This window comes from Lolium perenne, chromosome 3 (genome assembly GCF_019359855.2).
Source record: "Lolium perenne isolate Kyuss_39 chromosome 3, Kyuss_2.0, whole genome shotgun sequence".
Classification (NCBI taxonomy): domain Eukaryota; kingdom Viridiplantae; phylum Streptophyta; class Magnoliopsida; order Poales; family Poaceae; genus Lolium; species Lolium perenne.
Genome location: NC_067246.2, coordinates 232149931 through 232164099, shown reverse-complemented (window position 1 = coordinate 232164099; position 14169 = coordinate 232149931). Strand labels below are relative to the sequence as shown.

At 39.4% G+C, this 14169-nt stretch overlaps 1 protein-coding gene across 1 annotated transcript; it reads right to left on the bottom strand.

Moving 5' to 3' along the window:
* Positions 1–201: 201 nt before the first annotated feature.
* On the bottom strand, positions 202–654 carry LOC139838114 (uncharacterized). The gene has a single exon (XM_071827466.1). The coding sequence runs from the start codon at positions 652–654 to the stop codon at positions 202–204; it is 453 nt and encodes a 150-aa protein (XP_071683567.1).
* Between the last annotated feature and the right edge of the window lie 13515 nt (positions 655–14169).

Genomic DNA, 14169 nt, shown 5'->3' with positions numbered 1-14169 from the left:
TAGTAGTTCTTGACATCCTATTACTTTTCCCGTTGCTTCATATCCCCCCTCTTCTCGCTCGACACCTCCTTGTCGGCAAGGATCATGTCTTTATCGTCTCCCCATCGACCTCTTCGTCGGTGCACTTGGGCCCTCACCATCAGCATCGATGACATTGGACCCGTCGGGCGCATCGGCGTCATAGGACACATATAGGCCGTGCTACTTGGGGCAATCCTTGAGCGCCGTCAAACAGTGGACCAAGTTGAAGTTGTTTTGCTCGTTGGCCACCTTGAATTGGCCTAAAGATTGGGTCATCAAGTCTGCAATGCCAAGAGCAGCCACCTTACGCTTCTTCATATTCTCGTAGGCGGCGTTGAACTTGTTGGTCTGCTCTTGGATCCACGTCCACCTTTTCGTGAGCGAGGCCTCACTCCGATCGCTCAAAAAAGGTGTACCGCCCAAATGTTTATGCTCGTGGAAGTAGTTGTAGATCTTCTTCCAAAATGTGCCACCCCTTTGTTGAGCGCCACATGTTGGATCTTGTCCAACTTCCATCCATGCCTCGCAAGGGCACACGTCCTCAAGATCGGTGAAGTTCCCAGTCCAACGGGACGCTCCCTTGGCGAACTCAGGTTGCTCGTCGTCGAACAAGGGTGCCTCGTCTATATACATAGTGGCGGACGGGGGGGGGGGGCACCGAGAGTGGCATGCGCCTGGGTGCCACCGAAGGTGGCATCATGTTGCCCATGGGTGCCACCTTCCGTGCCGCCACGTCCATTGATCATGTCGGCCATGGTGGCGCCCATGGTCTCATCCACATCGAAGTAGGACTACCACAAGCCAGTGGACGAATCATGATTGCTACATCGATGAATGAAACAAAGCAAACGAAATTGTAGCTTCATAGCGGATCCAAGGTGAACCGGGTCATGGTGCAATTTTGTCGAGCGGTTTGCGGGGGATGTGGAGGCCATCCGACGACAGCTGCCTTGGGGATTTCTTTGCTCGGTACCAGATGAGCCTCTCACCGGGACGTTGAGGTCGATGCTTGGGAGCGGAGGAGCGGCCGGGGATGACTCGCCGACCTCGGGGGACTTGTTCCTTCACAGCCGGGACACCGTCGGCCCCTTAACAGGCAGCGGCTTGGAGGCGGTAGAGGCACATCTAGTGCACAACACGTTGGCCAGCACCTGGCCGCCCACCAGAAGCACTGCTTGCACCGCCAGGGCCTTGGCATTTGCGCGTGCCTGGACGGTGGCCGTGTACGCTAACGCGTCGTCCCTTTGTTGGGCGAGCTGGGCGGCAGCCAGCTCGGTCTTCACGTTGACCCAGCGGTTGGCCTTCTTCCTCGACTCAAGAACCGCCCCTCCGGCGTGAGCTTCTTCTCAATCATCCGTGCGCGGCGGAGCCGTCACCTGGGCGGCAGGAGCCTCGATCGCGTGATGCATGTAAAATGCATACATTAACTTTGTACTTTATTAACACATATTCCCACATATTTGCAACATATATGATGTTATTTTCATGTTTTATATTGATTTATGGGAATTTACAAATGATCTAATTTATTTGGGTTATAACTCTGCAGAACAGGAAAACCCCGTTTTGTGTATTTTTCACTTTTAGAGACCTATACTGACCTGGAGGGCCTGGAAGCCCAAAAGAGGGCAAGAGGCGCACCACCTCACCTCTTTTCGCTGTCAATCGTTCGATTCGCTTGATTCTTTTGCGAACTGACTTATTGTGCCCTAAAAACCCTATATATATGACCCCCGAGGGTTCTCGGGAGTACATCACCGCAAAAAAACACAGAAACACGAAAATAGAGGTTGCAACAACAAAGATTGGAGGGGGAACTCCATCAGAGCCGCCGCCATGGGATCTCCACCTTCTCCAATGTCTTCCTCATCAACACCATGATCAAGGGGGGGGGGGGGGGTAGTCCACCTCTGGACTACGGGTTTATGGCAGTAGCTTGATCTATTTCTTGATCTTCATAGATCTTAGTACCATATGTAGGGTTTATGGTTGTGTAATTAACTGTATGTAGGGTTTGTTCCTTCACTCCCAGCCCTAGCGGTGGCAGCAGGGCGGGCGACTGCCACTGCCTGAAAAAGGGTCACGGCGGCATGTGCACGGGAAGATCAGGGTGGGCGGTGACCTCGGCAGCAGCCGTCCCTGATCTGCCTTGCCGACGATGGAGACGACGTCAATCTGCATGTCTTTCCCGTATGAACAAACAGAAGTGGAGATGAAGACGATCGCTATTTTTTCCTAAGCATGTACGAGGGATGTACAGTGCAAAAATATATGTAAATGGTATATTTAACCTATAACTACGAAAAAACGTTGAGGTGGAAAAAAACCCAGATCAAAACGGTGGAAGGGGCAATTTTGAATGGTTTTTGGTGCTTAGGTGTTTAATCCGAACCAAATCAGAGATGGGAGTTGTGAAGTGAACTTTAGGATAAATTTAGCGGTGTAATATGGACTTCTCTCATCTTTATTCTATGATATTGTGGTATGAGATTTGAATCTATTTTGTATAAATGCATATTATGTACCCTATTCTTAAGTATTGGTTCTGATTCAACTTGTATGCAAGAACATGTGTGAGTAGATGTGTGTGTTAGATGGAGTATCATGGTTTTAGTGATTGGATAGTGACAACAAATTTATGATCTATTATGGTTTTGCCTCTTTTTTGTTAGCTCACTAGGGATAAAGTGAATGCATGTGCTATGTTCGTCATGTGCTATGTTCGTCATGTGACTAAGGAGATGATCGCGTTTATTAAAGGTAGCATATTTGATATCCAAACATCATGTTAAATTACTTATGGCTATTCTCTGTTAATTCTTAATACAAGATTTCATAAAATTTTCCCTTTCTTGTGAAGTATAAGAGAGATGTGTTGCATCATCTCTATGTTAGGATGTGATGCTCATATGAATGCGTATCTTACACATATTGAAGTTCTACTATTATTATCTCATTGATGAATTGTTATTATCCAAAGAGAGAGTCGACAAGTAAACCCATGAACCCCGGTTCAATTTTAATTATCGGAAACACCTTTCACTTCCATTTATCTTACTTTCTATTTGCAACACTGATGTCTACGCACGCTTCTATTGTTGTAGACAGTGTTGGGCCTCCAAGAGCAGAGGTTTGTAGAACAGCAGCAAGTTTCCCTTAAGTGAATCACCCAAGGTTTATCGAACTCAGGGAGGTAGAGGTCAAAGATATCCCTCTCAAGCGACCCTGCAATTAAGATACAAGAAGTCTCTTGTGTCCCCAACACAGCTAATACACTTGTCAGATGTATAGGTGCACTAGTTTGGCGAAGAGATAGTGAAATACAAGTAATATGGATGATTATAAGTAGCAATTGCAATCTGAAATAAAAATGGCAGCAAGCGAACATGTAGCAGAACTTGTTGGAAATGGTGTTTCAATGCTTAGAAACAAGGTCTAGGTATCATACTTTCACTAGTGGACACTCTCAACAATGATCACATAATTGAATAAATAAATGCTACTCTCAAACACTCTCTTGTTGGATAACAAACACCATTACATGTGTAGGGCTGCAAAAGCACACCTCAAGCCGGAGTAAACAAGCTCCACAACGTCATAAAGGAATCACACACGATGCACACACTATCATCATCACACCGTGGAGAGTGACTCTGGAGTTCATATTAAAGTAACCTCTAGAGTGCATAATAGACAAGAGTAACATCTACATATTCAACTAGATTACAAAGCTCATGATCACATAAAGATCACACCATGGGAGAGAGAGATGAACCACATTGCTACCGGTAGAGCCCTCAGCCTCGGGGGAAAACTACCCCCTCCTCATCATGGGAGACAACAACAACGATGAAGATGGCGATGGAGTCGATGGAGATGGCTCCGGGGGCAATTCCCCGTCCCGGCAGGGTGCCGGAACAGAGACTTCTGTCCCCCGAAATTTGTCGTCGATGGCGGTCGCGCTGCGAAACTCTTCGTGGAAATTGGCTGGATTCTTTAGGGTTTTCGCGTCTGGGGCAATATATAGGCGAAGGGGCGGCATCGGTGGAGTCCCGAGGGGCCCACCCCACCTGACGACGCGACAGAAGGTGGGGCCGCGCCCCCCTATGAGGTGTCCAGCTCGTGGCCCCCCTTCGTCTCTCCTTCGAACTCCGTGAAGCTTCTGGAAAAATAGAGACGTGGCCTTTTGTTTCGCGCAATTCCGAGAATATTCGCAGAAGCAATTTTCTGGAACCAAAAATAGCAGAAAACAAGAACTGGCACTTCGGCATCTTGTTAATAGGTTAGTCCCGGAAAATGCATAAAAATGATATAAAGTGTATATAAAACATGTAGCAATTGGTATAATATAAGCATGAAACATCAGAAATTATAGATACGTTAGAGACGTATCAAGCATCCCCAAGCTTAGTTCCTACTCGCCCTCGAGTAGGTAAACGGTAAAAAGAATAATTTCTGAAGTGACATGCTACCAACATAATCTTGATCAATACTATTGTAAAGCATATGAGATGAATGAAGTGACTCAAAGCAATGGTCTATAGTTTGCTAACAAATAAATAATGACTAAACAACTGAATCATATAGCAAAAACTTTTCATGAATAGTACTTTCAAGACAAGCATCAAAAAGTCTTGCATAAGAGTTAACTCATAAAGCAATAGATTCTTAATAAGAGGTTTTGAAGCAACACAAAGGAAGATTTAAGTTTCAGCAATTGCTTTCAACTTTCAACATGCATATCTCATGGATAATTGTCAACACAAAGTAATATAATAAATGCAATAAGTAAGCATGTAAGAATCAGTGCACACAGTTGACACAAGTGTTTGCTTCTAAGATAGAAAGAAGTAGGTAAACCGATTCAACATAAAGTAAAAGAAAGGCCCTTCGCAGAGGGAAGCAGGGATTAAATCACGTGCTAGAGCTTTTTAAGTTTTGAAATCATAAAGAGAGCATAAAAATAAAGTTTTGAGAGGTGTTTGTTGTTGTCAACGAATGGTAGTGGGTACTCTAACTACCTTGTCAACCAGACTTTCAAGAGCGGCTCCCATGAAGGACGTTATCTCTACCAGCAAGGTAGATCATCCCTCTTCTCTTTTGTTTACACATGTATTTTAGTTTTATTTATAGATGACACTCCTCCCAACCTTTTGCTTTCACAAACCATGGCTAACCGAATCCTCGGGTGCCTTCCAACATTTCACATACCATGGAGGAGTGTCTATTGCAAAATTAAGTTGCCTACTGATAAATCAGGGCAAAACATGTGAAGAGAATTATTAATGAAAGTTAATTAATTGGGGCTGGGCACCCCGTTGCCAGCTCTTTTTGCAAAATTATTGGATAAACGGATGTATATGCCACTAGTCCATTGGTGAAAGTCTGTCCAACAAGATTGAAAGATAAAACACCACATACTTCCTCATGAGCTATAAAACATTGACACAAATAAGGAGTAATAAAGTTATGAATTGTTTAAAGGTAGCACATGAAGTATTTACTTGGAATGGCAAAAAAATACCACATAGTAGGTAGTTATGGTGGACACAAATGGCATAGGTTTTGGCTCAAGGTTTTGGATGCACGAGAAGCATTCCCTCTCAGTACAAGGCTTTGGCTAGCAAGGTTGTTTGAAGCAAACACAAGTATAAACCGGTACAGCAAAACTTGCATAAGAACATATTGCAAGCATTATAAGACTCTACACTGTCTTCCTTGTTGCTCAAACACTTTTACCAAAAAATATCTAGACCTTAGAGAGACCAATCATGCAAACCAAATTTCAACAAGCTCTACGGTAGTTCTCCACTAATAGGTTTAAACTACATGATGCAAGAGCTTAAACATGATCTACTTGAGAGCTCAAAACAATTGTCAAGTATCAAATTATTCAAGACAATATACCAATTACCACATGAAGCAATTTCTGTTTCCAACCAAATAACAATCAATGCTGAGGCTTTCAGCTTTCGCCATGAATATTAAAGTAAAACGAAGAACACAAGTGTTCAAATGAAAAAGCTGAGCGTGTCTTTCTCCCACACAAGCATGCTAGGATCCGATTTATTCAGAGAATGAAATTAACAAAACGAAAATAAAAGCACACAGACGCTCCAAGTAAAGCACATAAGATGTGACAGAATTAAAATATAGTTTTACTAGAGGTGACCTGATAAGTTGTTGATGAAGAAGGGGATGCCTTGGGCATCCCCAAGCTTAGACGCTTGAGTCTTTTTGAAATATGCAGGGATGAACCACGGGGCATCCCCAAGCTTAAACTTTTCACTCTTCTTGATCATATTATATCATCCTCCTCTCTTGATCCTTGAAAACTTCCTTCACACCAAACTCAAAGCAATCTCATTAGAGGGTTAGTGCATAATCAAAAATTCACATGTTCAACCAGGACACAATCATTCCCAACACTTCTGGACATTACCCAAGGCCACTGAAATTTAATGGAGCAAAGAAATCCACTCAAACACAGTAAAAGAGGCAATGAGAAATAAAAGGCAGAATCTGTCAAAAACAGAACAGTCCGTAAAGACGAATTTTTTCGAGGCACTTAACATGCTCAGATGGAAAAGCTCCAGCTGAACGAAAGTTGCGTACATATCTGAGGATTACTCATGAATTTTTTCAGGATTTTACGATATTTCTACAGAGAGAAAAGCTCAAATTCGTGACAGCTAAAAATCTGTTTCTGCGCAGAAATCCAAATCTAGTATCAACTTTCTATCAAAGACTTTACTTGGCACAACAATGCAAGAAAATAAAGATACAAAGGTATTTCTACAGAAGTAACAAGCACCTTGACTCAAAACAAAAAGGAAAGCAAAAATAACAGAAAATAAAAACGATGGGTTGTCTCCCATAAGCGCTTTTCTTTAACGCCTTTTAGCTAGGCATAGTGATTTTTATGATGCTCACATGAAGATGAGAGTTGAAAAGAGAGCATTAAGAAGCATATATAAAACATGTTTAAATCTAACACTCTTCCTATGCATAGGAGCCTTGTAAGAAAACAAGTCAATGAAGAACAAAGTGAGTAGCATAGGAAGACAAAATTTCAACACAATGAGAGGAGACTTAATATTATTGTGATATATGAAATCGTGTCTCCCTCTCTCATAAGGACCAGTAGGTCTTAAAGTACCCAGCAAATAAAAGCAAATCAAGAGAAAGCTCAAAACATTCATCATAAAGAGAAGAAATTTAGTAACATGAAGATTTCTATACCCATACTTTCCTCTCTCAAAATAATTTTCAGTGGCATCATGAATAAACTCAACAATATAGCTATCATATAAAGCATTCTTATCATGATCCACATGCATAAAAGTATCATTACTCTCCACATAAGCATAATCAATTTTATTAGTAATAGTGGGAGTAAAACTATCACAACCATCATTGTAATCATCATAAATTGCAGGCATGGTATAATCATAATAAACTTTAACCTCCATAGTAGGTGGCACCAAAATACCACTATCATTATAATCATCATAAATGGGAGGCAAAGTATCATCAAAGAAAATTTTCTCCTCAAAACTTGGGGGACTAAAAATATCACAACCAGCTTCCCCAAGCTTAGACTTTTCCATAGCATTAAAAATAATAGTGTTCAAAGAATTCATGCTAAAAACATTGCTACAACTATTTTGCAAACAAAGTTCCATGGGTTTTTTAATTCTCTCTTCAAACACATCATGTCCTAATTCAATATAAATTTCATAAAGATCTCTATTTTTTTGTTGTTTTCCATTAAGCCTAACTAGTGAAATAAAAACAAGAAACAAAAAGATATAGTTGTAGAATCTAAAACAAATAGCTTCGAGCACTCACACACCGGCAACAGTGCTAGGAAATAGCTTAGTAGTCGGAGGATGTGAATACCTTTTACCTTACCTCCCCGGCAACGGCGCCAGAAAATAGCTTGATGTCTACGCACGCTTCTATTCCTGTAGACAGTGTTGGGCCTCCAAGAGCAGAGGGTTTGTAGAACAGTAGCAAGTTTCCCTTAAGTGAATCACCCAAGGTTTATCGAACTCAGGGAGGTAGAGGTCAAAGATATCCCTCTCAAGCAACCCTGCAATTAAGATACAAGAAGTCTCTTGTGTCCCCAGCACACCTAATACACTTGTCAGATGTATAGGTGCACTAGTTCGGCGAAGAGATAGTGAAATACAAGTAATATGGATGATTATAAGTAGCAATTGCAATCTGAAATAAAAATGGCAGCAAGCGAACATGTAGCAGAACTTGTTGGAAACGGTGTTTCAATGCTTAGAAACAAGGCCTAGGGATCATACTTTCACTAGTGGACACTCTCAACAATGATCACATAATTGAATAAATAAATGCTACTCTAAAACACTCTCTTGTTGGATAACAAACACCATTAATTGTTTAGGGCTGCAAAAGCACACCTCAAGCCGGAGTAAACAAGCTCCACAACGTCATAAAGGAATCACACACGATGCGCACACTGTCACCATCACACCGTGGAGAGTGACTTCGGAGTTCATATTAAAGTAACCTCTAGAGTGCATAATAGACAAGAGTAACATCTACATATTCAACTAGATTACAAAGCTCATGATCACATAAAGATCACACCATGGGAGAGAGAAATGAACCACATAGCTACCGGTAGAGCCCTCAGACTCGGGGGAAAACTACTCCCTCCTCATCATGAGAGACAGCAACAGCGATGAAGATGGCAATGGAGTCGATGGAGATGGCTCCGGGGGCAATTCCCCGTCCCGGCAGGGTGCCGGAACAGAGACTTCTGTCCCCCGAAATTTGTCGTCGATGGTGGCGGCGCTGCGGAACTCTTCGTGGAAATTGGCTGGATTCTTTAGGGTTTTCGCGTCTGGGGCAATATATAGGCGAAGGGGCGGCGTCGGTGGAGTCCCGAGGGGCCCACCCCACCTGGCGGCGCGGTAGAAGGTGGGGCCGCGCCCCCTATGAGGTGCCCAGCTCGTGGCCCCCCTTCGTCTCTCCTTCGGACTCCGTGAAGCTTCTGGAAAAAATAGGGACATGGCCTTTTGTTTCGCGCAATTCCGAGAATATTCGCAGAAGTAATTTTCTGGAACCAAAAACAGCAGAAAACAGGAACTGGCACTTCGGCATCTTGTTAATAGGTTAGTCCCGGAAAATGCATAAAAATGATATAAAGTGTATATAAAACATGTAGCAATTGGTATAATATAAGCATGAAACATCAGAAATTATAGATACGTTAGAGACGTATGAAACACTATATTAATCCAAAAATACAAAAAAAAATTAGTTCTCTTAATTACACACAAATCCCAAAAAAAACATATTTTTACCGCTTTTGTTTAGTTTACTTTATTTTTCTAGTTTACTTTACTTGTGTTACTACTTTTATTTACTATTACTAATACGAAACCTTGTGCTTGAAAACCACACGATGGAGTTGGGGATACAAGGCTTTATTTTACTTTGCAAGATATATTGCTAGAAGAAGAGGAAGGGAGACATCTCTGTCCTAATTCCCCGAGAGTTCGATATAACCCTTGATTCACACTTGTAGGAAAAATACGCTGCTGACAAAACATTCTACACTTGGAGTCCCAACACCATCAAGACCATTTTCTGGCGCCGTTGTCGGAAAATTAGCAGAGCATCTCACAAACTGCATCCTCATCAAGCTAGGAGTACAACAACTCCCAAGGCAACTGGTAGACTATTTTCTGGCAACATTGCTGGAGAGTTGGAGAGTTATCTCATAGAGTTTTTGCTGCATGTGAAGCACAAGGCGACTACAAGACATTTTCTGGCACCGTCATCACCTTCATCTTCATCACCAACTTTATGCAAGTACCCAAACTTGGGGAGGTTGCACCACTGTGAGCTCTTTTTCTCTTTTAGATTTCGCAAAGTACTTTTTTTTTTGTTCTTGGTTTTTCTTTCAAGTTCTCTTTTAAAACACAAAAATACATAAAAATTTGGTTTACTATTTAAAAATAGAAAAAAGAACTCATTGGTACTTCAGTGTGAGAAATTTTCCAAGAGATAATTAAATACATATAGAACCATTTGAAATTGATCCTACAATAGTAAAAGCAATTTATGAACATCGTTTTTTATGGAAAACCAAATGATTGTCCTATGGTGCATTTAAACAGATTCAATGAAAAATGCAAAGCCCTTAAGATAAGCAACACTAATGATAATATCATCAAGGTTAAACTTTTCCCTTATTCACTTTCTAGTAAAGCTTTAGATTGGGTATTAAAATGGCAACCTGTGAACTTTAGCTCTTGGTTCAATTTTGAAGCTGCTTTTGTAGAGAGATTTGGTTCTTCAGAAATAGTAAGTCACCTTAGAGAAATTATCATTTCCTTTAAGCAAACTGAAGATGAATTGCTAGTAAGAGCTTGGGAGATATTTAGGGGACTTGCCTATGGAACTGAGCATGGCTTAAGAGATTAGATGCTTATTTTTACATTCTATAATGGGATAACTAACACATATAAGACATATCTAGATAAAGAGTGTGGAGGCGCCCTCATGAATTTACCAGCCACGCATGCATGCTTATGTTTTGTTAGATAGTTTGCTTTCAGAAGTTAAAATTATGAAAAGTTTAGAAAAGTCTGAAGTTCCTGAAGATGTCTTCGATGGTAGATATGAAAATTTTAATTTATATAGTAGTGAAAAGAAGGTAGAAGAATTAAAAATTCTTAGTGAAGCAAAAGATCCATTATTAGATCTTGATAAATGTAACTTGCGTGAACTTATTGCTATTCTTGAAAAAACTTCCGAAGATCCTACTATAAATGTTCATCAAGCTGGGTTTGGCTCTTATATTGCTAATTATGTTATCAAAGAAAAGATAGAAAGGTATAACAATTAAGCTATGATATCACCTAATCTTGTGATGCTTGTATCCCCAAGATATTTAATTGTTATAGACAAAGAGACACAACATGTTATTCTAGATTTGGTATCTAGTGTCTCTGTTCTATCTAAAGAGCTATATGATTTGTTAAATCTTAAGAATATGAAAAAATGCTCTATAGATTTTTTACTTGATGGTGATTCTACTAAAAAAGCATTAGGACAGTTAATAATGTTATGGTTTAATTACATATGACATATGTGCCTGTGGATTTTATTGTCATGGACATGGGTAGCAATACCTCTAGTCATATAATTCTTCGGAGACCCTTTTTGAGAACTACAAGAGCTATTGTTGATTCAAAAGAGGGGAATATTAAATTACAATTACCACGTAAGAAGTGTATAGATAATTTTCCAAGGAATAAGAAGGTAGCACCAAGATTCAAGCTACCACATAATTTGCATACAACTTAAACCAAGTAAGTACGCCTAGCTATATGGCTACAAAAAAGCGCTTTAGGGAGGCAACCCGAGATATTTTTATTTTTTATTTTCTCTCTACACTCTTGATGTAGAATGATAGTTTATTTTTAGTTTATTCTCTAGTTTCTAAAATAAAGTACAAAGTTTTACCCATTTGGATGTTAAAAGTTGTGAAATAAAATAGGACTTGCTGATTCCTGCGCTGCACTTTTTAGTGCATGATTTTTCTAAATTTTTTGGTAACTCTTAAAATCTAGATAAATTCACAGTAGCAGAAAATTTTCATCCTATATATTCACAAAAAATGGATAAAATTTCTGACATGTCAAAGTGGTCGAAAAATTCAGTATTGCTGCAGCTAAATTTTGCACAGATTCTGCCTCTTAATGTTAGAACCATTATTTTAAGTATCAAAATGATTTTTTTCTTGGAACTTTTGATATAGTATAATGATTAGGATATTATGTGCTCTCTGTTTCATGAAGAAATAATTTCATCTATGAATAAAATAGCAGCAAGCAAATTATTCTTGTACCACTAATGTCACCCATAGAAAAGAGTAGGAAGAAAGTTTTGTGTTGAAGTTTTTTCACATGGAATAGAAGAACACCACATCAAGAGAAATCCAAGAATGGTTAATACCACAAGCTTGTGGATTCACAAGGCACCCCACTGGACATATATTAAAACTCTCGGTTTACATACTTCTAAACTTTTTTTAGCAACATAGAATTCATGCTAAAACTTGGAGCGTCCTTTATTTGTTTTGTATCTAGTTTTGTTTTAAATAAAATAAGACCATCAAATTGAATAATTTTCATGCTTATGAAAGATATACTGAACTAAACTCTCTATTCATGAATGCCTCAATGAAAATAAGTTGCATATGATTAAAAGATGATGAGGGATGCCAATTAAAAGCTCAAATTTATATTGTGCATGGTACTACTAGTTACAAATATTTTATTGAATGATGATTTGCTATGTGGCTTATTTAGTGCTAATTATTACTATTATACATATATGTTTAAAATTAAGTATCATTGTTTGATGATGAATCAATAGCACTATGGATACTATTGCATGTTTCTAGATCTCTTGCTAGCCAAAAAATTGAATTCTTACACAAGCATAGACTTGTTTCCAATTCAACTCAAACGTAAATGTTTATCATACATACCTATATAGAACTTGATATTCCAAGTATAATATGTGTGTTATGCCTCCAATCATTTCAAAAAAAAAATTGTGTAATTTAAATCTCATAGGAAAGTAAGGTATGGAAGGGAAACACCACTATGTATGTTATGGGTTTAAATAATTATGAGTGATGAGCTAGGTTGTAACCATGCTGACATGGTAAATACCTTTCAACATGCACTCATCCTTGAGTTGATCATCATGTCTTTAGATTACTTGTAAGCCATCTCGGATAAAATAAAAGGGATTATCAAAAAAAGAGTAGAGTATGCATATATGTCAGAGAAGTGCATTTTGGGGCACTAACCAAAGGCATGGATAATAATGGTGGAAGTTTCAGCGCAAGAATCCTCAATAGGAAGAGACAAAACAAAAGGAAGGAAGAAAAAGAGGGTGGAAAAATAAAGACGAAAAAAAGATAGAGCGAAAAAGTGGGAGAGAGATTTTAGAGAGTATGCTCACAAGACTGTTGTTCTTGTTGTCCCAGTATGGATGGCCTACATAATACAAGATTCTAGGTCTCCTTTGGTCCTTTGTATAGTCAACATGGAGGTACTCCTTTCTGTTATTCTTGGATAAAACAATATGTGAAAGGTATGTGGTAATCTAAAGTTGAGTAATACGAGGTGTGTGGTCATCAAAGTGCTACAGCACGAGGCATACTTACTTATAAGAGTTCAAACACATGAATTATGAGTATCTCTAAAACAAAGTAACAAATAGATATGTGGAACCCCATCCTTATGAGTATCACTGACATGAATTGCATAGCTCAAAATTTTACTTTATGCTCTTTTCTACCTTTTTATTTTGTTGGATGACTAGCACATATATTTCCTACTTACTTTATGTTGTTCAAAGAGTCAAGAGAATTAAAAGAGAGGACAATGAGTCTTCCAAACAATTTCTATAGGATTAAATTCATACTACTTATTATTCATTTGCTTACAATGTTATTTATTATTATGCATGCTTTGTAAAATGCAAGAGATATCACTTCATGAGTTGATTTACTTATTATCATTCCTTATTGACTGAACCTTGTAAGACTTTGCATGATCACATAGGATCAATATAACAAACTCCAAAGTTCATGTTAGTTTTATCACCTTTATGTCGAGGACGATCATAGGTTAAGCTTGGGGATGTTGATGCATGTAAAATGCATAGATGAACTTTGTACTTTATTAACATATATTCCCACATATTTGCCACATATATGATGTTATTTCCATGTTTTAAATTGATTTATGGGGATTTACCAATGATCCCCTTTATTTGGGTTATAACATTGCAGAATAGGAAACCCCTCTTTTGTGTACTTTTCACTTTCAGATACATATACGGAGTTAAATTAAGCTAGGATTTCAGAGATGTCATTTTTTCAACCAAAGAAGCAGCATGAGCACTTGGACCTGACCTGGAGGGCCTGGAGGCCAAAAAGAGGGTACGTGGCACGCCCAGCAGGGGGTGCGCCACCTCACCTCTTTTCGTCGTCGATCATCCGATTCGCTTGATTCTTTCGTCAACCGACTTCTTTTGCCCTAAAAAACCCTACATATATGATCCCCAAGTGTTCTCGGG

Bases quoted from the DNA above. Each gene is read 5' to 3' on its own strand.
- LOC139838114 (XM_071827466.1), bottom strand. From the start codon at position 654: ATGTATATAGACGAGGCACCCTTGTTCGACGACGAGCAACCTGAGTTC.